A 25,931-nucleotide genomic window follows, 5' to 3' on the forward strand; every position below is an offset into this window, starting at 1 on the left:
CTAATTGAGCTGGGCTATACTGCACTCAAGAATAAAATAATGAGCAAATGTGCTCAATGTAACTGAGTTGAAATGTATCAAAACCCTCTTTGTAACCCAAGGCCTATGTTTCCCGTCTGATCCCCGTCCAGACAAAGGATCATCAGGCTCCAGTTCTGTCATGGGTTGATGTCGGAGGGTAAATTTTAGAACTGGGATTAGCTGAGACACTGCCACATATTACCGCCAGCAAAGAGCCCTGGGAGGGTTGGTGCTTGAGATATAATACTGCGATGGGGGCTCCAGGAATATGGAACTGGCAGTGTTTGGGCTTCGGTCTACGTTGGTGCTTTTACAGATGCGGCTGGATGTCCCTCCTTCCGCGGTGAAGCAGATGTCTCCGGGGATTGGATATTGTAGCGTGAGTTTCTGAGTGTGAGATGTGGAAACACTCTGTGTGAGATGTGGAAAAGATGTGCGAGGCTCTCGGTGAGGGCTTTGACCCACTGAGGTTGGATCCTGGGATATCACACATGTGTTCACCCAGATAAAAAGAATCAGGGGATCAAGTTGTCCGGGTTTATGAGATGTTGAGCGAGTATTTCTGTTCTGTGCTCAGATGTTTGGTTCTGAAGTTCCTTTGGACACAAAGCAGAGAATGAGTTCACATTCCATCCCTCAAAGGGAGTGGCTGTGATTAAATGCACTGTTTTGTGTTTGCACCAGTAAAAATAGACCGTGGTTTCAGAATTCAATTCACATTTGCAAATTACCCCTCACTGTCACCTGTCTATCTGCTGGTGGGTGTCAAAGAGAAACTCAAGATGCTGAAGATAGAACAGAAAATGGAACAGTACATCACAGGAACAGGTGCATCCGCCACAATGGTGTGCCAAACCAGATAAAAAGTAAATCAACCCCCCCCCAAAAAAAATAATGACACCTACCTACACAATGTCAATATCCTCTCAATCTTCCTCACACCCATGTGCCTACCTAAACATCTCTTAATAGCTTCCAATGTGTTGGCTTCCACCACCATAACAGACAGCGGATTCCAGGCATCCACACCTCTCTGAGTAGAACAACTTACCCTAACATTTCCTTTGCAACTACTCCCTCACACCTTCATTGCATGTCCTCTGGTATTAGACATTTCTAAACAGTGAAACAATACTCCCCGTCTACTCTATCTATGTCTTTCATAATCTTATAAACCTCCATCCGATCTTCCCTCAGTCCCTACCACTCCATGGAGAACAACCCAAGATTTTCCACTAAAAACTGGATGATGTTTGAATCCATTCTGATGAAAGGTTTGGAAACCAAATTGCTAACTTTTTTCCTCTCCCCACAGCTGTTCCTTACCTGCTGAGTGTTTCTCGTGATTCCAGTTTCTGTGTGTTACATTCACCCTGGAACATTTTAAATCTCCTGCGAATGGACCAGTGTCCCAGCACTCGTTTCGTGAGAGTTGATAGGAGAGTAAAGAAACCAGAGCTTTTCCCAGTACATTGTCCTGGGGCCAATTGTCCTGTTTTCCTGGAAATGTATTCAGTAACGTTGTTGCTACCAAGGTTCACAAGAATAATCTGAGCAATGATAAGCTTTATGTAGGCGGAGCTTTTGATGACCCCGGGCCTGCTGTTCAGTGGAGTTCAGAGGGATGGTGGTTGGGGTTTGGTGGTGGTGGGGGGGGGGGGTGGAAGTTAGGGCCAGGGGTGATTATTTACACCAACTGAATAACAGCAAGTCTGGATGCAGTGGGAATGGAGAGGGTGTCTTGATTAGACGGAGAGTCTGGGATCTGAGAGTGCTGCCTCAGAATAAACAGACTTCACTTTAAAACTGAGGTGAGAGCAATTACTTCAGCCAAAGGTTGGTTCATCTGTAGAATTTGATGCCACAGAGGGTGGTGGAGGCTATCGTTCGGTATATTCATGTTCTGGATTGCTAAATAGGTCGAGTGTTATAGCAGGGAAGCAAGAATATGGTTTTGGAAAAAGAATCCTCCATGATTGATTATGGAGCAGACTGGAATGACCGAATCACCTAATTCTACTCCTATGTATTATAACTTGTATCTTATAACATGACTGAACGATGACTTCTTTGTATCCCATCACAAACAAGAGAAGATCTTCAGATGCTGGAAATTCAAGCAACACACACAAAATGCTGGAAGAACTCAGCAGACCAGGCAGCATTAATGGAAGAGAGTAGAGTCAACGTGCACATGTTGCCTGGCCTGATGGGTTCCTCCAGAATTTTCTGTCTGTTCTTTTGTATCCAAGACAGGTTATGTAAAGTGTGAGGGACAGTTCCAGATTTCTTCACTCAGATCATATCTGTATTAAGATTTAAATTTCAGGTTAATGCTTTGTTCTTGTTTGTGTTAGTAACATATTTCATTATCTGTCTGGTTAAATTTAGACCTGCGGTGAGAGGTTTATTGGAAGAAAAGCCCACGACTGGAAGCGAACCACAACTGAAGATGAGGGAACAGCAAGAATGGAACCAGCCCGAGGACTGAGATCATCAACTGGAGAGAACCCTTCTGACTCGAAGTTTCCATTAATTCAGCCAGGAGAAAGTTTGGTGAGTCTCATTTACTCTAACATTGGTCCTTTAGACATTGCACTTCTGTACCAAGGAAAATAGGAAATAGCTGGAATGAGACTAAATAAACCTAGATGTGCCAGTTATGTCAGTTGCAATCATTCCAGATCTGCTAATATGCTGTCGGCATCAGCTCTGTGAAGCCACGCACATTCCCTCATATTGTTTGCTCATTTCAAACTTGTCACTTCCGATTTTTCCTTGCTTTGTCTGTGAAATGCGTTTAGAATTTCTTCCCTCTATTAGACGCCGCAGTTGTTTCCTGCTGTAGTGATAACAGAAATGTGGAATTACCATGACTACTACTACATCGACTCAGGCCTAGGGGGCCGGCGTCAGGCACGATGACGGACTCCCCACTGCTCCGTCTGCCTCATCAGTGTGTTCAGTTCACCTACATTAGCCGTGCCGCTGTCTTCTAGGACCGTGTTGACCATAGTCTTGAGAGGGCGCCCAGGGTTCATCCTCCCATGTTTCAGCTCCCATATGATGACAAGGCTGGCAGGTAGCTCGGGGTGTCGTACCATGAACTGCAGCAACATGTCATTAATTCCCCCGTCTATTGCAAGCTGCAATGATATACTTGCCCTCAAGTATATCGTCGTGCAAGCCTCTGCTAAGAGCAAACCCTCTTGAAGCCAAATGTCCCAGCACCACATTTCATTCATTCCTAACTAGCAACAGCCAACCAATAAATAATACTTACATACCCTGGCGTCATAAACTATTTTTTTTTACCAAAAAATTGTCAGAATCCGTGCTCAAGCAGAAGTAGGTTTTGCAATGTTCCCATCTGACCCTGTAGCAAAGGCACAGGTTACATCTGACTTGAGATGAACGAATGTCCACGCAGCCAGGACTGCTACAGCTGCCGGAGTCGGTTTAAACTCAGTCGTTGAGGGATGGGAAGCAGCCTGTTGAGTCAGATGATGAAGCCGTTGATATTAAGGAAGATGCAACGTTCAGAGAGACTGCGGAAGGATTAGCTGTGGATAGGGCATCATGTAATGAAAAGCAGCATCAGTTTCCCCTCCCCCTCCCCCGACTCCCCTTCTCACTCTCCTGTTTTTTTTACCGGTGTTAATCACGGGAGTCAGGAACTCTTTCTGCTCACAGACCAGTGAAAGTAAAGCCTTTGATTCCATTCAGAGCCCAGTTTCTTTATAAAGAGTGGTGTTGAAGTGTTTTCCAGATGAACATGGGGGAATGTGTAACGGAAGTTTGAATCAGATCAGCAGCAGCTTCGGAAAGCCGAGTGGTCCACTTATGCATTTGGTGCGTTGATTAGAAAAGTTCTGACAGTTTAATTAGTGTAAGCCAATATAACTTCTGCATATTAATTATATTGTGGAACTGAATAGAAACACTACATTGATTAGGTATATACATGGATATTTATGAGTTAGTGTTGTACCCCAGCGGGTTGCGGATCGACCATGACTCATTCGGTGAGCTGGCCAGCACGGTACGGGACCGAGGGCCAGGCTCCCGCGGTCTCTGTCACTGACTCGACAGTCTCCCCATCTTCCGCGCGCTCCAGCTCACCACCCCTCCCACTGCCCACGCGCGCCCTCTGGCGGAGCGCCGTCACCCTCGCGCTCCCGTGCTGACGCTGCGCGTGCCCGGTATCTCCCGTGAAGTGACGTGAGATTTACTTGTCTCTCATTGGTGACAGCAAATGCCAATTTAGCATACCAACCAATGGGAATATGGGGTTTGTCATTAAGGAGTTCCCTCTCTAGACCCCGCCACTTGTTTCCTAAACTGACTCTTGGGAAAGATCCAACAAGCTTGTTGCTTCAATGCCGCTCTTCCTCGCCATGGAGTTAGAGGAGCTGCAAGGGCGACGGATTGAAGAGGGAGAACAGGGGGTTTATCTCCTCTGAAGTGGCGAGGACGAAGGCTTCAATACATTTGTAGCGGACACCGGTAAAGTGTTGACCAGCAAGTGCAGTGTGCAGGGGGTGGGGGGGGGGGATATTGAGAGCAAGTCACGATCTTTCTCTATGACACAACGAGCTGCAGGGACTCAGTGGCTGCCTTTTGTTTGAGCTGGCTGGGTTTAAACAGCGGAGTAAACAGACCCACCTTGGGCCAGCAGCCTGTCCCAGTAACACTCACAACACGACTGTCCCAGTGGGCGCTGTGGGGACAGATGTTTGGAGTATGGTTTCTCCCTGTCTGCATCAGCAATTTATCTGAGGGACAAAATGCAACATTTACAAGTCTGTTATTGACTGAAAACATTTGTATTTATTCCGTATTTTGCTTACGATACAATCATTGTCCAACTTATGTTCCGTTAATCGTCATTCAAAACATACATGAAAACCCATGAATACAGCCAAATACAGCAGCGTTACTGCACACCGAGTCTTCTTGTTGGAAACTGCCTCGGTAAGATCCCTCGAGGGCATAGCCATTGTCTGAGTAATATTATCTATCCATCGTAGTGTCTGTCATCCTCTCCTTCTTGTTTTGCCTAACATGAGAGTCTTCTCCAAGGAATCCTGTCTTCTCATGATGTGGCCAAAATATTTCATCTTCTCAAGCCTCCTAGTGAGCAGTCTGGCAGTGTTTCTTCAAGTATTGACTTGTTGGATCTTCTGGCTGTCCAACGAACTCTTCACACTTTTCTCCAGCATCCAAGTTGAAAGCGTCGATTCTTTTGTGTTCAGTCCAGCTCTCACAGCCACACATCACAACTAGAAATACCATAGACTTGACTCTACGGACTTCGGAGACAATGTTATGTGTCTGCGTTTCAGTATTTTTTCTAAATTCCCATCGCTGCCCTCCCCAGGAGTAAGCACCGTTTAATTTTCTAGCTGCATTTACCATGTAGAAACTGTTGAACTGAGGAAGACAAAATCCATCACTGCTTCCATTTCCTTTCCACTTAATACGACGGAGTTAATAGGACTGCCTGGTTTTCTTAATATTGAGCAAGGAGCCAGCTTTCTTCTTTCACTTTCATTCGAAGCTTCCTCAGATCCTCCTCACTCTCAGCCATTAGAACAGTATCACCTGCATATCTGAAGTTGTTTATCTTTTGTCTGGTAATTTTGATTCCAACATTTTGAGTCCTCTAGACCAACATTCCTCATGATGTGTTCAGCATATAGATCAAATAAGTAGGGTGACAGAATGCAGCCTTGTCATACTCCTTTCCCAATCTTGAACCAGTTTGTTGTTCCGTGGTCAGTTCTGTTGCTTCTTGATCTCCGTACAAGTTTCTCATAAGGCAGATCAGATGCCCAGGTATCCTCATTTCTTTAAGGATTTGCCATAGTTTATTATGGTCCACACTGTTGAAGGTTTTAGATTCATCATTAAAACATAGATAAATACTTTTCTGGAATTCTGCTGATTTCTCTATTATCCAGCATATGTTAGCAATTTTGTCTCTGGTCCCTCTGCCTTTTCGAAAACCAACTTGTACATCTGGTTGTTCTCGTTCCATACGTTGCTGTAGTCTTGCTTGCGTGATCTTTAGTGTCACCTTGCCACCGTGTGAAATTGCTCGGTAATTTGAACAATCCTTTACATTGACCTTCTTGGGAATTGGGATATAAACTTTTGTTTTCCAGTCTAAAGGCCATTGTTAGGATTATCAGATCTGCTGGCAAATTGCATACAACACTTTTACAGCAACATCTTTTAAAGTTTTAAACAATTCAACTGGACCCCTGTCACATCCTGCAGCCTTTTTATTGGCGCAAACACAAGGAATTCTGCAGACGCTGGAAATTCAAGCAACAGACATCAAAGTTGCTGGTCCTGACGAAGGGTCTCGGCCCGAACCATCGACTGTACCTCTCCCTAGAGATGCTGCCTGGCCTGCTGCGTTCACCAGCAACTGTGATGTTTGTTGCCTTTTTATTGGCAATGTTTTCTATCACCCATTTGACTTCACTTTCCAGAATGTCTGGCTCTAGATTGTCGAGGGAGTCATTGCTGGTGTCTTGGCTGTTGGGATATTTTCTGTACAATTCTTCTGTGTATTCCTGCCATTTCTTTTTGACATTTTCTGGTTCTGTAAGGGCCTCCCCTTCTTTGCCTTTTACTATACTTATTTTTGCATGAAATGTTCCTTTGATTTCTCTAATCTTCTTGAATAGATCTCTTGTTTTTCCAATTCTTTGGTTTCTTCATCTTCTTTGCATCAGTCTGTTTAGTAAGTTTTCTTATCTCTCCTTTGTCTTCTTGAACGTTGTGTTCATTTGGAGGTATTTGTTCCAATGTCCTTCACTTCTCTTCGCTGCTCAGCTTCCGCAGAAATCCATTTAGCTTTCCTGGTCTTCTTTTTGTTTGCAATGCTCTTCTGGCTTCTCTCTACCAGCTTCACTGCATATTCTTGAGGGATGCTATCAACATCAAACCTTGGTTTTCCTGGTGCTCTGCAGTTTCATTTTGAATATTGCGTTGAATATTGGTCTGAGATTGTCGCAGAACGGGGGGATTGTGGAGTATGGGTGCACAGTTCGCTCAATACGGCAACATGGGGTGGTGAAGATGTGTTTACCACGTCGTCCTTCAACAGTCAGGGTACTGAGTGCTGGATTTGGGACATTATTTTATTTATTTTTTTATTGAGATACAGTGAGCCGCGCTGCCCATTAGGTCCCCCGAGATCATCTGGAGGAAACCCATGTGATCACAGTGAGAACCTGCAAACTCTTACATGCAGCGGCGGGAATTGCAACTGGGTCATTCAAACTGTAAAGACGTGTGTTAACCACTATGGGACCGTTGAATCAGTCGTTGGTGAGACTGTGTTTGTGGTACAATGTATAGTTCTTGCCGCTATATGTTTCAAAAGGCTTGGGTAAAGTGGAAAGAGTGCAGAGACGATTTGCGAGTCTGTTGTCAGGGCCAGAAGGCCTCAGTTCTGGGGAGAGGATGACCACTCTGTTTTTACTCCCTGGAATGTAGGAGACTGAGCAGCAATCTTACAGAAGTGTTTTAAATTTGAAGGGCAGAGTAAAGCGTGGTTTATACTTCTGCATTAACTGGACGCTGTAACCTACGCAAGTGGCCTACGCGCATTGTGAGCATTTATACTTGTGCGTTGGTGTATCTGTGCAGCTCGGCAATTCCCGCACGTCACGCATGCGCACTCACCCGCCCACGCAAGGCTTCATGGTCATGGTAGTGTCAGGGTAAACAAGACGCGAGCGTCTTTTTTCGTGCAAAATGTGTCCTCCAAAATTTAGAACCATAGCACCATAGAAACTACAGCACAGAAACAGGCCTTTTGGCCCTTCTTGGCTGTGCCAACCCATTTTCTGCCTAGTCCCACTGACCCGCACATGGACCATATCCCTCCATACACCTCCCATCCATGTATCTGTCCAATTTATTCTTAAATGTTAAAAAAAGAACCCACATTTACCACCTTGTCTGGCAGCTCATTCCCTACTCCCACCACTCTCTGTGTGAAGAAGCCCCCTCTAATGTTCCCTTTAAACTATCCCCCCCCACCCTTAACCCATGTCCTCTGGTTTCTTTCTCCCCTTGCCTCAGTGGAAAAAGCCTGCTTGCATTCACTCTATCTATACCCATCATAATTTTATATACCTCTATCAAATCTCTCCTCATTCTTCTACGCTCCAGGGAATAAACTCCTAACTTATTCAACCTTTCTCTGTAACTGAGTTTCTCAAGTCCCGGCAACATCCTTGTAAACCTTCTCTGCACTCTTTCAACCTTATTTATATCCTTCCTCTAATTTGGTGACCAAAACTGAACACAATACTCCAGATTCGGCCTCACCAATGCCTTATACAACCTCATCATAACATTCCAGCTCTTATACTCAGTACTTTGATTAATAATGATTAATAAAGGCCAAAGTACCAAAAGCTCTCTTCATGACCCTATCAACCTGTGACGTCACGTTTAGGGAATTTTGTATCTGTATTCCCAGATCCCTCTGTTCCACTGCACTCCTCAGTGCCTTACCATTAACCCTGTATGTTCTACCTTGGTTTGTCCTTCCAACGTGCAATACCTCACACTTGTCTGTATTAAACTCCATCTGCCATTTTTCAGCCCATTTTTTCAGCTGGTCCAAGTCCCTCTGCAGGCTCTGAAAACCTTCCTCACTGTCTACTACACCTCCAATCTTTGTATCATCAGCAAATTTGCTGATCCAATTTACCACATTATCATCCAGATCATTGATATAGATGACAAATAACAATGGACCCAGCACTGATCCCTGTGGCACACCACTAGTCACAGGTCTCCACTCAGAGAAGCAATTCTCTACCACCACCCTCTGGCTTCTTCCATCGAGCCAATGTCTAATCCAATTTACCAACTCTCCATGTATACCTAGCGACTGAATTTTCCTAACTAACCTCCCATGCGGGACCTTTTCAAAGGCCTTACTGAAGTCCATGTAGACAAGATCCACTGTCTTCCCTTCATCCACTTTCCTGGTAACCTCCTCGAAAAACTCCTATAGATTGGTGGAACATGACCTAACATGCACAAAGCCATGTTGACTCTCCCTAATAAGTCCCTGTCTATCCAAAAGCTTGTAGATTCTGTCTCTTAGTACTCCCTCCAATAACTTAACTACTACCAACGTTAAATTTACCGGCCTATAATTTCCCGGATTACTTTTCGATCCTTTTTTAAACAACGGAACAACCTGAGCCACTCTCCAATCCTCCGGCATCTCAACTGTAGGCAGCGACATTTTAAATATTTCTGCCAGGGCCCCTGCAATTTCAACACTAGTCTCCTTCAAGGTCCAAGGGAACACCCTGTCAGGTCCCGGAGATTTATCCACTTTAATTTTCCTCAAGACAGCAAGGACCTCCTCCTTTTCGATCTGTACAGTTTCCATGATCTCACTACTTGTTTCCCTTAATTCCATAGACTTCATGCCAGTTTCCTTAGTAAATACAGATGCAGAAAAAACTATTTAAGATCTCTCCCATTTCCTTTGGTTCTGCACATAGCCGACCACACTGATCTTCAAGAAGACCATTTTATACCTTACAATCCTTTTGCTCTTAATATACCTGTAAAAGCTCTTTGGATTATCCTTCACTTTGACTGCCAAGGCAACCTCATGCCTTCTTTTAGCCCTCCTGGTTTCCTTCTTAAGTATTTTCTTGCACTTCTTATACTCCTCAAGCACCTTATTTACTCCCTGCTTCCTATACATTTCATACAACTCCCTCTTCTTCTTTATCAGAGTTGCAATATCCCTTGAGAACCAAGGTTCCTTATTCCTATTCAATTTGCCTTTAATCCTGACAGGAACATACAAACTCTGCACTCTCAAAATTTCTTCTTTGAAGGCTTCCCACCGACCGATCACATCCTTCCCAGAGAGCAACCTGTCCAATTTCGGAGGTCTGTAAAGCTTTATGGAAAGCATTACAACCAGAGTTCCTTCCCTGCCCTTCAGTCGCCCAATGGGAAGCTATTGCAGCGTAGAATGACATGCGATACAATGAAGCGGACCGATCACAGTTGTTGCGTTCTGTGTTGCCGCGACGCGCGATTGAATTTTGTGAGAGGTGCGCGTTGCAGCAATGCAAGCTGTCGCGTGGGGGTCCTTATCAAATTTGCGTAGGGTTTGCGGTGACGCAGAGCTTACGGCGACGCGTTGACGCAGAGTATAAACCAGGCTTAACTGACTCACTCTTTTATTTGTGTAATTCAGATCATCGCCAGCAGGTGGTGCTTTCTTCCACCCGGACGGCGGACAAGCAGCCGACAATCAACCAACGTCAGTCAGAGTCAGAATGTACACAGGTATGTTCACTGGGCTCTTTGTCATTAAAACTCTGTCATCATGGTACACGTGTAGTCAAATCATCAATAGTTCAGAGGAATAAACTTGGGCGCTAAAGGGGCACAGCAAAACGTGCCATTAAACGGGGTCATTGACCCTACCGGTAAAGCGACCTTGAGCACTGGAACAATTCACCAGGTCCAGCGCAGGGACCTAACAACGGGAATGGTCGAATCACTCCACTCACCGTGCAGATCTTCACCTGAGTGAAAGGGGAAGGAGCTCCTGAATAAGGTGGGTATGGGTGAAACTCAGACAGGAATACATCGCCGGGCAATGTATCTGTCCAGGGAACAGACAGAATTTCCGTCAGTATTTGTTACATCCTGATGTGGGAAATGCCTTCAACAGACAGTGAGAAACAGATGCTGTTTTCTGTTTGGAAGGGCAGTGGTGAATTCCCCCCGGATTTCCGGGTTGTTGCTCAATGGAGCTGAGGGGAGTTCTCGGTGTGTTTTCTGTGGCCGAGTTAAGGAGCGTTATATTGTGGGAGAACGGGCTGGGTGCGGGAGACAGTGACAGAGAAATTTTAAACAGGGAATCTGAGTGGGCTACGGAGGCATTGAATGTCCTTGGTGAATAGGATTAAAGTAAAACAAGAGGGTAAGTAGTGAGGGCAGCACACAAAATGGTGGAGGAGCTCACAGGTCAGGCAGCACCTATCGAGGGAAAGGAACAATCGACGTTTCGGTTTGAGGAATCTTCAGCGGAGACTTTGTACATTGATTTCAGTGTTGTCTTGGCCACATCAAATAGAGCAGGAATGGAGGATCATTCTTCTGGGTGAAGGTCTGTGACCAGTAATCTCCGCAAGGCTACTGGCTCGCTATGTGTCGTGTGTGATGTAAATAACTTAATAATAAACTATGTATTAAATAGAAAGAATCACGTAGGTGGATTGATTCGTCGATTAACCAACTCGGCGGAGTTGTGTGAATTTGGGACTGTTGTCAAAATGTTCAGCATCCAATGAGAAATATGAACAGAAAGTCACCGAGTACAGTTAATTCGGGCAAATGTGAGGAGTTGCACCTTGGGAGATCAAGTTTGCTAGCGATGTGCACAGTGAATGCTGGGACCGTTAGGAAGGCTGATGTATGGATGGGTCTTGTGATGGATGGGCATAGCTCCCTGAAAGTGGGAACACAATTGGCAGCGTGCTAACGATGAGTTGATGTGTGAGTACGTAATTTTTAAAGTTGTGCTGTAACTGGATGAACTGTGGTTAAGAGACAATCTCAGTATTGTGCACAAATCTGGTAGCCATATCATGAGAATGATGTAAAGGCTCTGGCGAGGGTGCAGGTGAGTTTCACCCTGATTACAGAATATTGGCTTCTGGGAGAGGTCGATCAAGCTTGGATTCCTTTCTCTGGAGCGTCGGAGTCTGAGACCTCTATCTCAGAGAATTCATAAATTTATGAGGGGCAAAGCAAAGTTCGACAGTCCATGGCTTTGTGCAAATATCAAGCACTGGAGTGAATAGGTTCAAGGTTAGAGGGTAAAGTTTAAAGGGGATTTAGGATGCATGTTTTCCACAGAGAGTAATCGGTGTCTGGAATGAGCTGCCGAGGGAGGGACTGGAAACAGATACTCAGCAGCATCTGAGAGGGGTTTGAACTCATGAGTAGGCCGGGAACGGAGGGATATTGACCATGTTCCTGAAGATGGGATTGGTTTAAATTGGCATCGTGTCCGCATACACATGGTACACTCAAATATTTTACGTTCTATGACTGACTACAGATCTGAATTCCGCAATCTCCGCCTTCCTGTCAAATTGTGAGGATCACCAACTGTTCCAGTTGACGAGATTCTACATGGAGCGACTGGAGCAGGCGATTGAGGAGGGTGTGGAGGGAGTCGGCTTCATGTTAATGGGCGAGGATCACTTCACCGGGCCAGAGTATCACGTAAGTGGTAGGAACATAGACTGAATGTAGATTCTACTGAATCAATCACAGACTGACAGAACCAGTGTAATGTTACCTCTGGGCTATGAAAATCCTGCAATGCTTGTGGTCAACATCAAGAACAGAGTTTTTGTTTGCAGAAACCAACCCAGACCTCTGTCAATATTACTGAACACATTCACTTTTAGACAGGTTAGGATACAGACAATGATTGACAGGTGAATTTAGTGATGTGACACTTGATGGGCATTGCAAGTGGACAGAGAACCACTGACATCACATCATGTTCCCAATGCTCGACCTTAATGGCCATTCAGCAGACTCTCTTGATTACTCCCGGGTTTCCCACAAATCAAATATATATTAACTTATTTCTCAGCTCATTTCTCGAGTCTACCTTCAACTCCATCATCAATTGAACAGGCAGGACTGAATATCGTCTCTCTTTTCAACTACTGACCCTCTTTCATTTGATCAAATATTCCAACAATCCTCATGGTTCAGTTACCTTCTGTTCCTTGTCACTGTTCCATGTTGAGTTTGTAATTACCACAGTTCCTGTTAACACTAGGAACTGCAAAATAATATCACTGAAAATCGTCCAAGCATCTGCAGATAACACAGAATTACCAAGAAACGTCTTTCCAGTGGTCCTCCTGTTACTGGGACACATTCACCTATTGCTCACCAGACTGAATTTTAGTGAAGAGCCACATATTATCCCCAGCGCTAACATTCCACATGCGACAGCTGACAATTTCAATCCAACCTTCCCTCTCTGTATTACTACCATTTGACTTTGGTCTCTCTGACATGCACAAAAGTCCTGTAATTACTGTCTGCTCCTCACTGCTAGTTCCCAGCTGTAGGCTGACACTGGACTCATCATGGAGCCGGGCAGTTAATTGTGAACCTGCTGCGGTCACCAGAGATTACCCCTGGGAAAATCAACAGTGACTCTGTCATAGTTTGACTTAGCCATAGTCATCAAACTCTACAGTACAGCAACAGGCTCTTCGGCCCATCAGGTCCACACTGACCTATTATATGCCTAGTTTCATTGATCTGCACACCGACAAGAGACATCCATACCCCTTTCATTCATGTACTTAAAGCAAATTGTTTTTAAATGATCAAATCGAATGCACATGTACCACTTCCGATGGCAGCTCGTTCCATACTCTCACCAGCCTCTGAGTGAAGAAGTTCTCCCTCAAATTTTCTTTCATCTTTCATCCTTAATCCATGGCCTCTAATTCCGGTCTCACCCAACCTCAGTAACAGATGCCTATTTGCATCTACTTTATCTATACCTTTTATAAACTTTTATACCTCTATCACATCTCTCCTCGTCCTCCTACACCCTATGGCAGTCCTAACCTATTCAAACTTTCCCTCTACCTCAGGCCCTCAAGTCCTGACAACACCTTGTAATTTTTTCTGCACTCGTTCAATCTTATTGATATCCTTCCGAGAGGTAGGTGGGCTGCGTGCGGGTCGGTGGGACTAGGTGAGGTTAAGCGTTCGTCACGGACTAGAAGGGCTGAGAAGGCCTGTTTCCGTGCTGTAATTGTCATCTGGTTATATGGTTACATTGCTCCCAATTAGCCTCTGCAACATGAATTTCAACATAATATCCCAACTTCTGTATTCGATATTTTGATTTAAGAAGGCCCATATCCTAAACGTTTTATCAGGACATCTACCTTTGACAACACTTTTAAGCAATTTTGGATCTGTATTCCCTGATATCTTGGTTTTACCGCACCGCTCATTGCCAAACCACTCAATGTCTTAATGCTATCCTAGTTTGTCCTCAAATAGTGCAACACCTCACACTTGTCTTCATTAAATTCTATCTGCCGATCTCCACTCCACCTTCTTCCAGCTGTTTCAGGTCCCGCTGCAAACTCTGATAAACTTCCTCGCCGTTACTACCTAGATGTTATCCACAGATTTACTGACTCAGTTTACCACATTATCATCCAGATCCATGAAGCACACCACTAGTCATAGACCTCCAGTCAGAGAATCTCTACTGCCTCTTTTAGATTCTCTCACGAATCCAATATCTAAACTAACTTACTACCATGTCATGAATGTCAAGCGACTTAACCTTATTAACCAGGCTCCCATGAGGGACCTTGTCAAAGGCCCTGCTGAAGTCCATGTAGACAACATCCCTCACTTGCCTTCACTGCTCCCCTGGTAACATCCTCAAGAAACCATAAGATTGGTAAGACAAGATATACCAGGTACAAATCCGTGATGACTATACCTGATGAATCCTTGTCCATCCAAATACTCATACCCAGTCCCTTAGAATACCCACCAATAACTTTACCACCACTGTTGTCAGGCTCACGACCCTATAATTCCCCAGCTTATTTCTACAGCCTTTTCAAACAGCAGAACAACATTATCTACCCTCCAATACTTCTGCATCTAACATTTTAAATATCTTTACTGGAACACCTGCAAGCTCTGCACTCGCCTCAGACAAATTATGAAGGAAAACCCTGGGGATTTACCCTCCCTAATCTGCCTCAAGACAGCAACCACCTCCTCCTCTGTATAGAGTCCATGATCTCACTGCAGTTCCGCCTCACTCTAAAGATGCTATATGTCTCCTGAGTAAATATAACTGTAAAAAATCCATTTTAAGTCTCCCCCATCTACTTCAGCTTCAAGCATAAATGCCCACTCTGAGCTTCAAGCATAAATGCCCACTCTGAGCTTCAAGCATAAATGCCCACTCTGAGCTTCAAGCACAAATGCCCACTCTGAGCTTCAAGCACAAATGCCCACTCTGAGCTTCAAGCACAAATGCCCACTCTGAGCTTCAAGCACAAATGCCCTCTCTGAGCTTCAAGCACAAATGCCCACTCTGAGCTTCAAGCAGACCAATTTAGACCGTTGGAATATTTTTGTTCTAAATACATTTGATGAAGGATTTGGGGTTCTCTTTTCCCTTGTCTGCTGTAGCAAACTCAGGCTGTACTTTCGCCCTCTTGATTTCCTCCTGTAGTAACTCTTGCATTTCCTGTACTCATCAAATGCCTCATTTGATCCTTTGAGCCTATACTTGTGATATGCTCAGGGCCTTGATATCTCTTTTTAAAAAAAAAAAATAAAGAAGAAGAAAACAACATTCCCTAAACGAAGATACCCTTGTCTTTTATTCTGTCGGGAACATTCAAACTCTTCATTTGTGGTCATTTCTGTATTTGAACTCGGTACTCTCAAAATATAGGTTTTGGAGGCCCTACACTTACCAAGCACATCTGTACCAGAAATCAACCAGTCCCAATCCACTTTCATCAGATCCTTTCTGGTACCATTAAAATTGGCTTTTCTCCAATTTAAAGTCTTAACCCAAAGACCAGACCCATCCTTTTCCATAATGATTGTTAAACTGATGTTATTATGATCACCAGATCCAAAGTGTTCTCCTGCACACTCCTCTATTGCTTGCCCTGTTTTGTTCCCTAATAGGGATTCCAGAATGCACTCTCTCCAGTTGTGACCTGAATATATCGATTACAGAAACTTCCCTGGACACATTTGACCTACACTATCCCATCCAGCCCTTTAACCCAGTGAGTCAGTCAATAAATGGAAAGTCAATTGTCTACCATCAGAATCTTATGTTTCTTGTTTCTGTGAACTCCCTGCACGTTTGTTCTTCTAAATCCCATTGATTATTGGGTGCTCTATAATATAATCCAACTAACATGGTCATCCCTTTCTTAATCCGTAGTTTCACCTATGTAGTCTCATTGGACCAGCTATCCAGTTTGTCCTGTCTGAGCAATGCAGTGACATTTTCTCTGACTAGTTATGCCACTCGTCCCTCTGTAATCCCTCCCACTCTATCGAATCGTGTCTAATGCAACGGAACACTGGAATGCTGAGCTGTTAATCCTGCGCCTCCTCCAACCAAATCACAACAATGGTTACAATGCTGTAATTCAATGTGCTGATCCTCATGCTAGGCTGATCTGTCTTTCATACAGTACTCCTTGCATTGAAATAATACGTATTTTGGGAAAAACGATTCTCATCCTTTAGTTTCCCGACTTTGTATGTTGGCTTAACAACATCTTTCCCACACAACCACTCCACCATCCATGCTGGTTCCTCACCCCCTGCAACTCAAATTTAACACCTCCCCCTCCCCATGCAGCGCTAACAACTCTTCCCACAGGGGTATCAGTCCGCCTCCAGTTCGGGTGTAAAACGATCACGGGTGTCCAGGCCACAACTTCCTTCGAAGAGAGCCCAAACATCCAAACATCTGAAGCCCTCGGTCATGCACCATCTCATCAGCCAGACGTTAAACTGTATTATCGTCCTATTTCAGTCCTCCCCAGCATGGGGCACGGGTAGCAATCTTAAGAACACAACCCTGGAGTTCCTGCACTTCAGTTTAGCATCTAACTCCATGAACTCACTTTGCAGGACCTCATCACACTTACTACTCTTGTCATTGGTACCAACGTGGACCATGACCTCTGGCTGCTCACACTGCCCTTAAGAAAGTTTCAGACTCGAACCGAGATATCCCTGACACACCATCCAGAAATATTGTTCTCGTCAACAGAATCTCCAGTCTGTTTTCCTAACCGCGGAATTCCCCCTGTTAGTTCAGCTCACGCTTCTCACTCGTTCTGAGTCACAAAACCAAACTCGGTATCAGAGGCTTAATTACCGTGGCTTTCCTCTGCTAGGTCATACCCCGAAACAGAAATCTGTATACCTGTTACAGAGGAGTTTCCTGCAGTGGCTGCCTCTCAGTTACCTGTGTCCTGCGCCTTAGGTATAGCTCCATCCCTGTATAGCCTGTCAGTCAACCTCTCATCCTCTTGAATGATCCTGGGTTCAACCAGCTCCAGTTCCAATTCCTGATCACAGTCTGTAAGAAGCTGCAGCTGGATGCAATTCCTGAAGGTGTAGTTATCTGGGACACTGGCGGTCTCCCTGCCTTGCTACACGCAGTATGAAGAGCATTCCACTATCCTGCCTGGTATTCTCACTGTTCTAACCGTGAAAAGGAAGGGAAAATACTATCCAAAATCTACCTAAAGCCTCCACCTTGCCTCACTGAACCTTCTCTGACACAAAGCCTCAACTCCCCACTCTATCCCTGGCTCACTCACACTGTGTCTACTCCACTTAAAACTTGCCAAGCGGATGTTTCCCGACAATCTGTGGCGTTGAGAAGGACATGACTGACCCCGCTCACTTCTTTTAAATTCTTTCCCCCACTATGAACACTTCAATGGCTGTTAGTGATTTGCGGCGAGCAGAATGCACTGGGTCAGTCCATGTTCAGGGTAGATTTGCACCCATCCCTCCGCTCCTCAATATATTCCCCATTGTTCATTACAGAGCGTGACTGAGCTGGCGGAGAAGGGAAACCGAGCGGGCGCTTCCAAACTCCTCCTGGATCTGGTGATGGAGAAGGGCTCCGGGGCCCGGAGGGTGATGTGGGAATCCTTTGTGAAACTACACCACCATTTACCGAAGCTGAGCAGAATATTGAATGAAATACGGGAACGTGGTACGGTGAACAATACACTGTGTGTCACAGATGTAAATGCTGATGAATTTACAGTATTACACAGAACAGACTTCATGCAGGTTAATCTGTTGAACAGGTGACAGCCAGTTCGCCTACATGGACACTGAGCGGGGTGTATCTGAAGTGCCGGTGCATCTGAAGGGTAAGAGATGGAACGGAAATCTCAAAGTCTTTATTTCACTCTGACAGTCTGAATACCTGTATTTAGAGGCCGGTTTAGAGACTGCCAGAGTCGGGAAGACAGGTTTTTGTTGCTGTGGCTGAAGGACAGAAAGCGATTTTCATTTGTCACAACACCCGACACCTTCCGGGTCTCAGGCTGTGCACCCAGAGGCCTCTACGAGTTTGATAAACAGACATTCCAGTCAGTCAGAGATGAAACCACGGCGTTCCCCTTTCTGTAGGGCCGAATATCCTGGGATCTGACAAAACTGAAGGCAAACCATTCCCATTGGAACATCCAACTTCAGCAAGGGAAATCCCATACCTCCGATCCAAAGCGAAGCCGAGAGTTGTTGTTATTCCTCCAAAGCCCACAAGACGTAGCAGCAGAATTAGGCCATTCAGCCCATCAGTCTGCTCCGCCATTCCATCATGGCTAATCCCAGATCCCAGTCAGCCCCATACACCTGCCCTCTCGCCATATCCTTTGATGCCCTGACCGATCAGGAACTTCTGCCTTAAATATACCCATGGACTCGGCCTCCACTGCAGTCTGTGACAGAGCATTCCACAGATTCAGTACTCTCTAGCTAAAACGAAATCCTCCTTACCTGTTTTAAAGCATCGCCCCTCAATTTTGAGGCTGTGCCCTCTAGTTCTGGATATCCACCCTGTCTGGTCCTTTCAACATTTGGTAGGTTTCAAACACATTCCCTCGTATTCCTCAAAATTCCAGTGAGTATAGGCCCAAAGTTGCCAAAACACACCTCATATGTTAACCCCTTGATTCCCAGAATCATCCTCTTGAATCTCCTCTGGACCCTCTCTAATGACAACACATCTTTTCAGAGGTATGGGGCACAAAACTGTTGACAATACTCCAACTGCGGCCTGAATACCGTCTTGTAAAGGCTCAGCATTTATATTAGATGCATCATCGAACATTTACAACACTCTATTCCATCTGCCACTTTTTGCCCATTCTTCCAATTTGTCTCAGTCCTGTTGCAATCGCACTACCTACCCCTGCACCTATCTCTGTATCATCCTCAAACTTTCATTCCATCGTCTACATCATTGACAAACAATCTGAAAGCCAGTGGTCCCAATACTGATCCCTGCGGAACAGCACCAGTCACTGGCAGCCGACCAGAAAAGGCCCCTTTTATTCCCACTCGCTGCCTGTCAGTAATTCCGCGACACATGCCAGTATCTTTCCTGTGACACCATAGATTTTTATCTGGTTAAGCAGACTCATGTGCGGCACCCTATCAAATGCCTTCTGAAAATCCAAGTAAATGCCATCCACTGACTCCTTTGTCCACCCTGCTTGTTACTTCCATAATGAATTCTAACAAAACCCACGCTAACTTACTTTGTCATTAGTCTCCAAGTACCTTGAAATCTCAACCTTAATAGGAGACTCCAACTCTTTCCCAATCACCGAGGTTTGGCTAACTGGCCTATAATTTTCTTTCTTTTGCCCTCTTCCCTTCTTAAAGAGTAGAGGTACAATTGCAATCTTCCAGTCCTCCAGGACCATGCCCGAATCAAGTGATTCTTCAAAGTTCATGACCAATGCATCCGTCAACTCTTCAGCATCCTCTCTCATGACTGTGGGATGTAGTCCATCTGGCACAGGTGACTTTGCACCTTAAGAGCTTTCAGTATGCGAGAACTTTTTAATTTGTAATAGAATGGCACTCACTCCTACTGCCTGTCACTCGCAGACCACTTCACGCTGCTAGCGTCTTGCACAGTGAAGATATATGTAAAGTACACATTAAGTTATTCTGCCATTTGTTTGTCCACCATTACTATGTCACCAACATCATTTTCCAGTGTTCCAGTATCAACTCTCACTTCCTTCTTACTGTTTATATAACTGAAAAAAGTGTTTAGTGTTTATTATCCTGCTTTATATTATTGGCTTTTCTGCCCTCATATTTCATCTTTCCCCTTCTTATAGCTTTTTTAGTTGCCTTTTGTTGCATTTTAAGTTTTCTATTCATCCAACTTTCCCTCACGTTTGTTGTCTTGTATGCCCTTTCCTTGGCTTTTATGTAGTCTTTAAATTCCTTTGTCAACTATGGTGGCCTATACGTGCCACTTGAGAACCTCTGCCTCCGTAGCCCATATCTATCCTGCAACTTGTGACCTGTTCCCGGAAGCTTCAGCCATCTCAGCTCTGCCGTCATCTCCACTGGTATCCTTCTCCAATCTACCTGGGTAAGCTTCTCTCTCGTGCCTCTGTAATTCCCTTTATTCCATTGCGATACTGATACTGTAAGTTATGCTTCTCCCTCTCAAACTGCAGAATCAATTCATTCAAATGATGATCACTACCTCTTAAGGGTTCTTTTACATTAAGCTCCCTCATAGGATCAGGGTTATTGCACAACACCCAATCAAAGATAGCCCTTCCCTGAGTATTCCTAAGCACAAACTGCTCTAAAACGCTAACTCATCGGTATTCAGTAAAATCCCTCTCTTGCGATCCAACTCCTGAAGTTTGTTTGATTTTCTTATTCCGCGAGCATATTGAAGTCCCCCATTACAATTGCGTCATCACATTTATTACATGCCTTTTCCAGCTCCCTTTGCAATCTCAACCCCACACCTTTGCTACTATTTGCAGGCCAATAAAGGATTCCCATAAATTTTTTTTTTAACCGTTGCAGATTCTTATGTCCACCCACAAAGATTCAGCATTCTCTGACCCTATGCCACCACTTTTTTAAAGATGTGATTCTATCTCGAACCAACACAGCTACAATACCACCGCCTATGCCTTCCTGCCTGTCCTTTCGACAAGACGTACATCCTCTACCGTTAAGCTCCCAACTGTGGTCTTCTTTCAGCCACGACTCAGTGATGCCCGCAACATCATTCCAACCAATCTCTAATTGCGCCAAGCGTTCGTCCACCTTATTCCGAACGCTGCGCGCATTTAAATACAATGCGTTCAGTCCTGCATCTGCGCCCTTTTGAATTTTGTCTATGTGGTACAATTTAACACTTTGCTCTGTCTGTATGTGAACCCAGTCATTGGCTTGTCCTTCCTTACATTCATGTTACACCCATCGTCTACTTGTAAACCTGCTGGTTCATCCACAACTCTATCGTCCGAGTTCCAATCCCCCTGACATTTTAGCTTAAAACACTCCCAACAGCTCCAGTAAATCTGCCCGTAAGAATATTGGTCCCTATCGGATTCGTGTGCAACACGTCCCTTTTGTACAGGTCTTACCTGCCCCAGAAGTGGTCCCAATTATTGAGAAATCTGAATCACTGCCCCCTGCTCCAAATCTTCAACCACAATTCCTCTGCCACCTCATTCTATTCCTATTGCCACTGTCGGGTGGCACAGGCAGCTGTCCTGAGATGACTACATTTGAGGTCCTGCTTCTCAGCTTTTTACCTAACTCCCTGTGTTCTGTTTTCCAGACCTCCTCCCTTTTCTCTTCCTATGTCGTCGGTACGAACGTTTGCCCCGACCTCTGGCTGCTGAACATCCTTTCTCAGGATACTGTGGACGCGTCCAGAAACATTTTGGACAATGGCACCTGAGAGGCGAAGACCATCGGTGTTTCCATTTTCTGTCCACAGAATCACCTACCTGTCCCCCTGACTTTAGAGTTCCCTATTACCGCTGCCATCCTCTTCAGCTTCCTGCTCTTCCGCACATCATCGGGGAATTGCCTGAGGTCATGTACCAGCTCCTCAGAGAGTAAGAGACTGTAGACTAGTGCGGGGTGTGTTACATTGAGACTGGTACAGCCTGGAGAAGGAAACAGAAATAGTGTTCCTTTTCTGTGGCTCAGTACTGACAGCTTAATCCTAAAGGACTGTCAAGAACATGGGGTCCATTGTGAGAAAAGTAAAAGTCAGTAGAGCAAGTAGATGCCCCCCTCCCCCCACTGTTACCATCTGCAGTGTTGCCCAGTTCAGCAGAAGCTGAGCAGTGAAAGCGGTGAAACCAGCCGCTCCACACAACACTCTCCTCTCCAGAATCACGTGTGCACTTGGTGCTCGCTGGAACACCAGGGAATCTGCAAACTACGAACAGAGGGGAGAGCGGAGCCTTTCACAGTGAAACTGAATCAGATCAGAAATGTTTCTGGGCCATCGTTCATTCTCAGACACTCTTAGCTCTGACCTCCCAATTTTACCCAAACAATGCCTTTAACAAGTTTTTTTTATTTTTATTGAAGAAAAACTGTTGTGTGCTCCATGTTCATCAGATTGGGCATTGACAACCTATTTCTGTCCGTCCTCAGATGTTCAGCAGAAACACAAGGAGACTCTGCGGACACAAACTGAAACACTGAGAGTGAACACGATCCTGATGAGGGAGAAGGTGAAGGTTTTCCAGCTGGTTGATCGATACGCTGAGCTCACGGTCATTTCTACTGTTCGAGATCGGAGACTGGTGGAACATGAGCTGCTGGCAAGAGGCAGAGACCACGAGGAGTGGAGAGAACAACATCTCCGCGGAAAGCTGGAAAAAATCCGCACTGATCAATTATTTACGAAGAGTTTTCTGCAAAAATTTAAAAGATCTGTCTTTGGAAACAAAACAGGAATGTCGGCAGCAGTGGCCGGAGTCCCGGGGATCGGGAAAACAACAATGGTACAAAAGATTGTTTATGACTGGGCCACGGGAAAAATATACCAACAATTCCAGTTTGTCTTCAGTTTCAAATTCCGAGATTTAAACTCCATTCACTGCAGAATAAACCTGAGGGAACTGATTCTGGATCAGTATCCTTACTTTGGGAATTCCCTGAGAGAGGTCTGGAAGAACCGGGAGGGATTACTGTTTATATTCGATGGATTGGATGAATTCAAACACAACATCGACTTTGCTGACGGTCAGAGAGATACAGAACCCAAGCACCAGTGCCCAGATCCCGAGTGGTGGTGTGAAGTGTCTGACATTGTGTACAGTTTAATCCAGGGCAAGCTGCTCCCAGGGTGTTCAGTGCTGGTGACCACTCGCCCCACTGCGTTACATTTATTGGAAAAGGCAGACATCGGTGTCCGGGCTGAAATCCTGGGATTTGTTGGTGAGGAACGGAAGGAATATTTCTTCAGGCATTTTAAAGATCAGACGGTGGCAGCAGCTGTTTTCAAACACGTGAAGGAGAATGAGATTCTGTACACCATGAGCTACAACCCCTCCTACTGCTGGATCCTCGCTCTGGCACTGGGCCCCTTCTTCACACAAAGAGTCAGGGATCCACAGCGAGTTCCCAAGACCATCACCCAACTATATTCCTACTATATTTACAACATCCTGAAAAACCACGGCCGTGAGATTGAGAACCCCCGTGATGTGTTTCTCAGGGTTGGCCAGATGGCCTTCAGAGGAGTGTCCGAGAAGAAGATTGTGTTTACAGATGGAGATTTAATCAACTACAATCTGCAGCCTTCCCAGTTCCTGTCCGGGTTCCTGATGGAGCTGTTGGAGAGAGAGGATTCTGCCCGGTGTGTGGTGTACACATTCCCACACCTCACCATCCAAGAGTTTGTAGCTGCAGTCGCACAATTCCTGAATCCACATCCCGGGGATATCCTGAAATTCCTCACTGAAGCCCACAACACGACAGATGGGCGATTTGGGGTATTTCTCCGTTTTGTTGCTGGTCTCTCCTCTCCAATTACAACTCGTGGCCTGGAGGAGTTTCTGGGTCCATTTCCTCATCAAACAACCTGCCGGGTGATTGACTGGGTGAAGGAGGAGGTTAAACGCCAGATTGGAATCACGAGGAGTGAAGTTGGTAAAAGGAGCCTCCTGAACACATTGCACTACCTGTTTGAGACTCAGAATCGTGGACTGGCTCAGGCCGCACTGGGATCAGTGGAAAAACTTTCATTCAGTGGAATGACACTGACCCCGATTGACTGCGCGGTCCTGTCTCATGTCATCGGACTCTGTGATACAATAAAACAGCTCGACCTGGAGAACTGCAACATTCAGAGTGAAGGAATCCAGCGGCTGGGACCCGGGCTGCACAAGTGCCAGGAGTTGAGGTAATTTGATTTATCTCTCACTCTGAACTGTGAAACTGTCCAATTGTGTTGCTTCAATGTTAAGGGATTTGGTTAAAACTAGCAAAATCAGATTGTGATGAATTGTGACAAATGGCCGGGGATCGGTCAGTAATTCCCCAAGGACAGGAGGGTTCTGTGGTTCCTTGTGAAGGGATGTTGGAGACTTCATCAGATCAGTGAACAACGGCCATTGGTTTAATGGTAGTAAATCACAGGAATGGCCGTGTTTCTCGCTGCCTGTGACACGTCCATTGACAATGTTCCTTCTCACTGTTACCAACACTGACTGCAGCAGGTGGGTCAGAGATTCACACCCCCTTCCCAGTGAGGGACAAGAGACCGTCAGCAGACTGTCCCAGTGAGAAGGAAATAAATACCATTGTGAGATTGTCCTCCCCTGCCCTTCCCCGTGTGTGACTATCACCATCAGTCCACCTGTGTGACTGTGCTGACTACCAGATACCCAGAACCCATGGGCGCATCTCCACTCCCGATTGTGGGCCTCAGTTCAGACACACCCCTCCCGTACAATCTGTGGAAATATCCGCCGTTTGAATCACTTTGTTCATCAATTTGTCTGTTTGTGCTTAGACTTGGGGAGAATAAACTGGGAGATTCAGGAGTGAAACTGGTGTCTGCGGCTCTGAGGAACCTGGACTGTAAAATACAGACACTGGGGTAAGTACCAGACTGTGGGAGATTGTGTTTACAGTCACTGGGTGTCTGACACTGAACATTATTGTGATCATTAAATGTGTTACTTATAAATACTGGGGATTTGTACCGTCTCCTGTCTCTCTGTGTCCTTCACCCTCACTCTCTCTCATCTACAGTCTGGACAAAGTCGGTCTCACAGATTCTGGTGCCGAGGATCTCGCCTGCGCTCTCAGTACAAACCCATCACTGACGGAGCTGAACCTGGGTTTTAATAAACTTGGAGATTCAGGAGTGAAACTGGTGTCTGCGGCTCTAAGGAACCCGGAGTGTAAAATACAGAAACTGTGGTAAGTACCAGACTGTGGGAGATTGTGTTTACGGTCACTGGGTGTCTGACACTGAACATTAATGTGATCAGTAATTGTGTTACTGATAAACACTGGGGATTTGTACCGTCTCCTGTCTCTCTGTGTCCTTCACCCTCACTCTCTCTCATCTCCAGGCTGGGCGGTGTTTGTCTTAAAGACTCTGGTGCCGAGGATCTCGTCTCCGCTCTCAGTACAAACCCATCACTGACGGAACTGGACCTGGGTTTTAATAAACTGGGAGATTCAGGAGTGAAACTGGTGTCTGCGGCTCTGAGGAACCCGGAGTGTAAAATACAGAAACTGTGGTAAGTACCAGACTGTGGGAGATTGTGTTTACAGTCACTGGGTGTCTGACACTGAACATAATGTGATCAGTAATTGAGTTACTGATAAACACTGGGGATTTGTACCGTCTCCTGTCTCTCTGTGTACTTCACCTTCACTCTCTCTCATCTCCAGGCTGGACAGTGTCGGTCTCACAGATTCTGGTGCCGAGGATCTCGCCTCCGCTCTCAGTACAAACTCATCACTGACGGAGCTGGAGCTGGGATTAAATTCGCTGACAGACCGATCTGTCCCCGCTCTCCGCCGCCTCATACTGACCCTCCCGAGTCTGGAGTGGATCTGGTGAGTATTTGTGTTAATGTTCAATGTGATAAAATATCAGCGAATCCGCGGGTTTTCTGGTGATATTTGTCTGCGAGTGCTGTTGAAACATTAACCCCAGTCCCCTGTTACCGACACTGTTATATAATCTGTTTATTTCGTCTTTA

The 25,931-nt window shown here is 45.4% G+C and overlaps 2 protein-coding genes across 8 annotated transcripts in view; one reads left to right on the forward strand and one right to left on the reverse strand.

The window, feature by feature from the left end:
• LOC140208596 (uncharacterized) overlaps positions 1-25,931 on the reverse strand; it is a 587,054-nt gene that overhangs the window by 311,886 nt on the left and 249,237 nt on the right. The gene's annotated exons all lie outside the window — the stretch shown is intronic.
• The window catches only part of LOC140208585 (NACHT, LRR and PYD domains-containing protein 3-like), a 39,493-nt gene that overhangs the window by 9,322 nt on the left and 4,240 nt on the right, over positions 1-25,931 (forward strand). For 5 of the 7 annotated variants that reach the window (XR_011888832.1, XR_011888833.1, XM_072277358.1 and 2 more), the window contains exons 2-11: positions 2,413-2,577; positions 10,286-10,377; positions 12,164-12,330; positions 17,722-17,893; positions 17,991-18,056; positions 22,357-24,112; positions 24,725-24,811; positions 24,967-25,137; positions 25,293-25,463; positions 25,618-25,785. Coding sequence is in view for 5 of the 7 variants with exons in the window: in XM_072277358.1 (XP_072133459.1) it covers positions 10,368-10,377; positions 12,164-12,330; positions 17,722-17,893; positions 17,991-18,056; positions 22,357-24,112; positions 24,725-24,811; positions 24,967-25,137; positions 25,293-25,463; positions 25,618-25,785 (2,768 nt within the window). In the remaining 2 variants the exon portion in view is untranslated. Of the gene's footprint in view, positions 1-2,412; positions 2,578-10,285; positions 10,378-12,163; positions 12,331-17,721; positions 17,894-17,990; positions 19,718-22,356; positions 24,113-24,724; positions 24,812-24,966; positions 25,138-25,292; positions 25,464-25,617; positions 25,786-25,931 lie in introns of those variants that run through there. The other 2 variants (XM_072277361.1, XM_072277362.1) reach the window with 2 other exon arrangements.

This window comes from Mobula birostris, chromosome 13 (genome assembly GCF_030028105.1).
Source record: "Mobula birostris isolate sMobBir1 chromosome 13, sMobBir1.hap1, whole genome shotgun sequence".
Taxonomy (NCBI): domain Eukaryota; kingdom Metazoa; phylum Chordata; class Chondrichthyes; order Myliobatiformes; family Myliobatidae; genus Mobula; species Mobula birostris.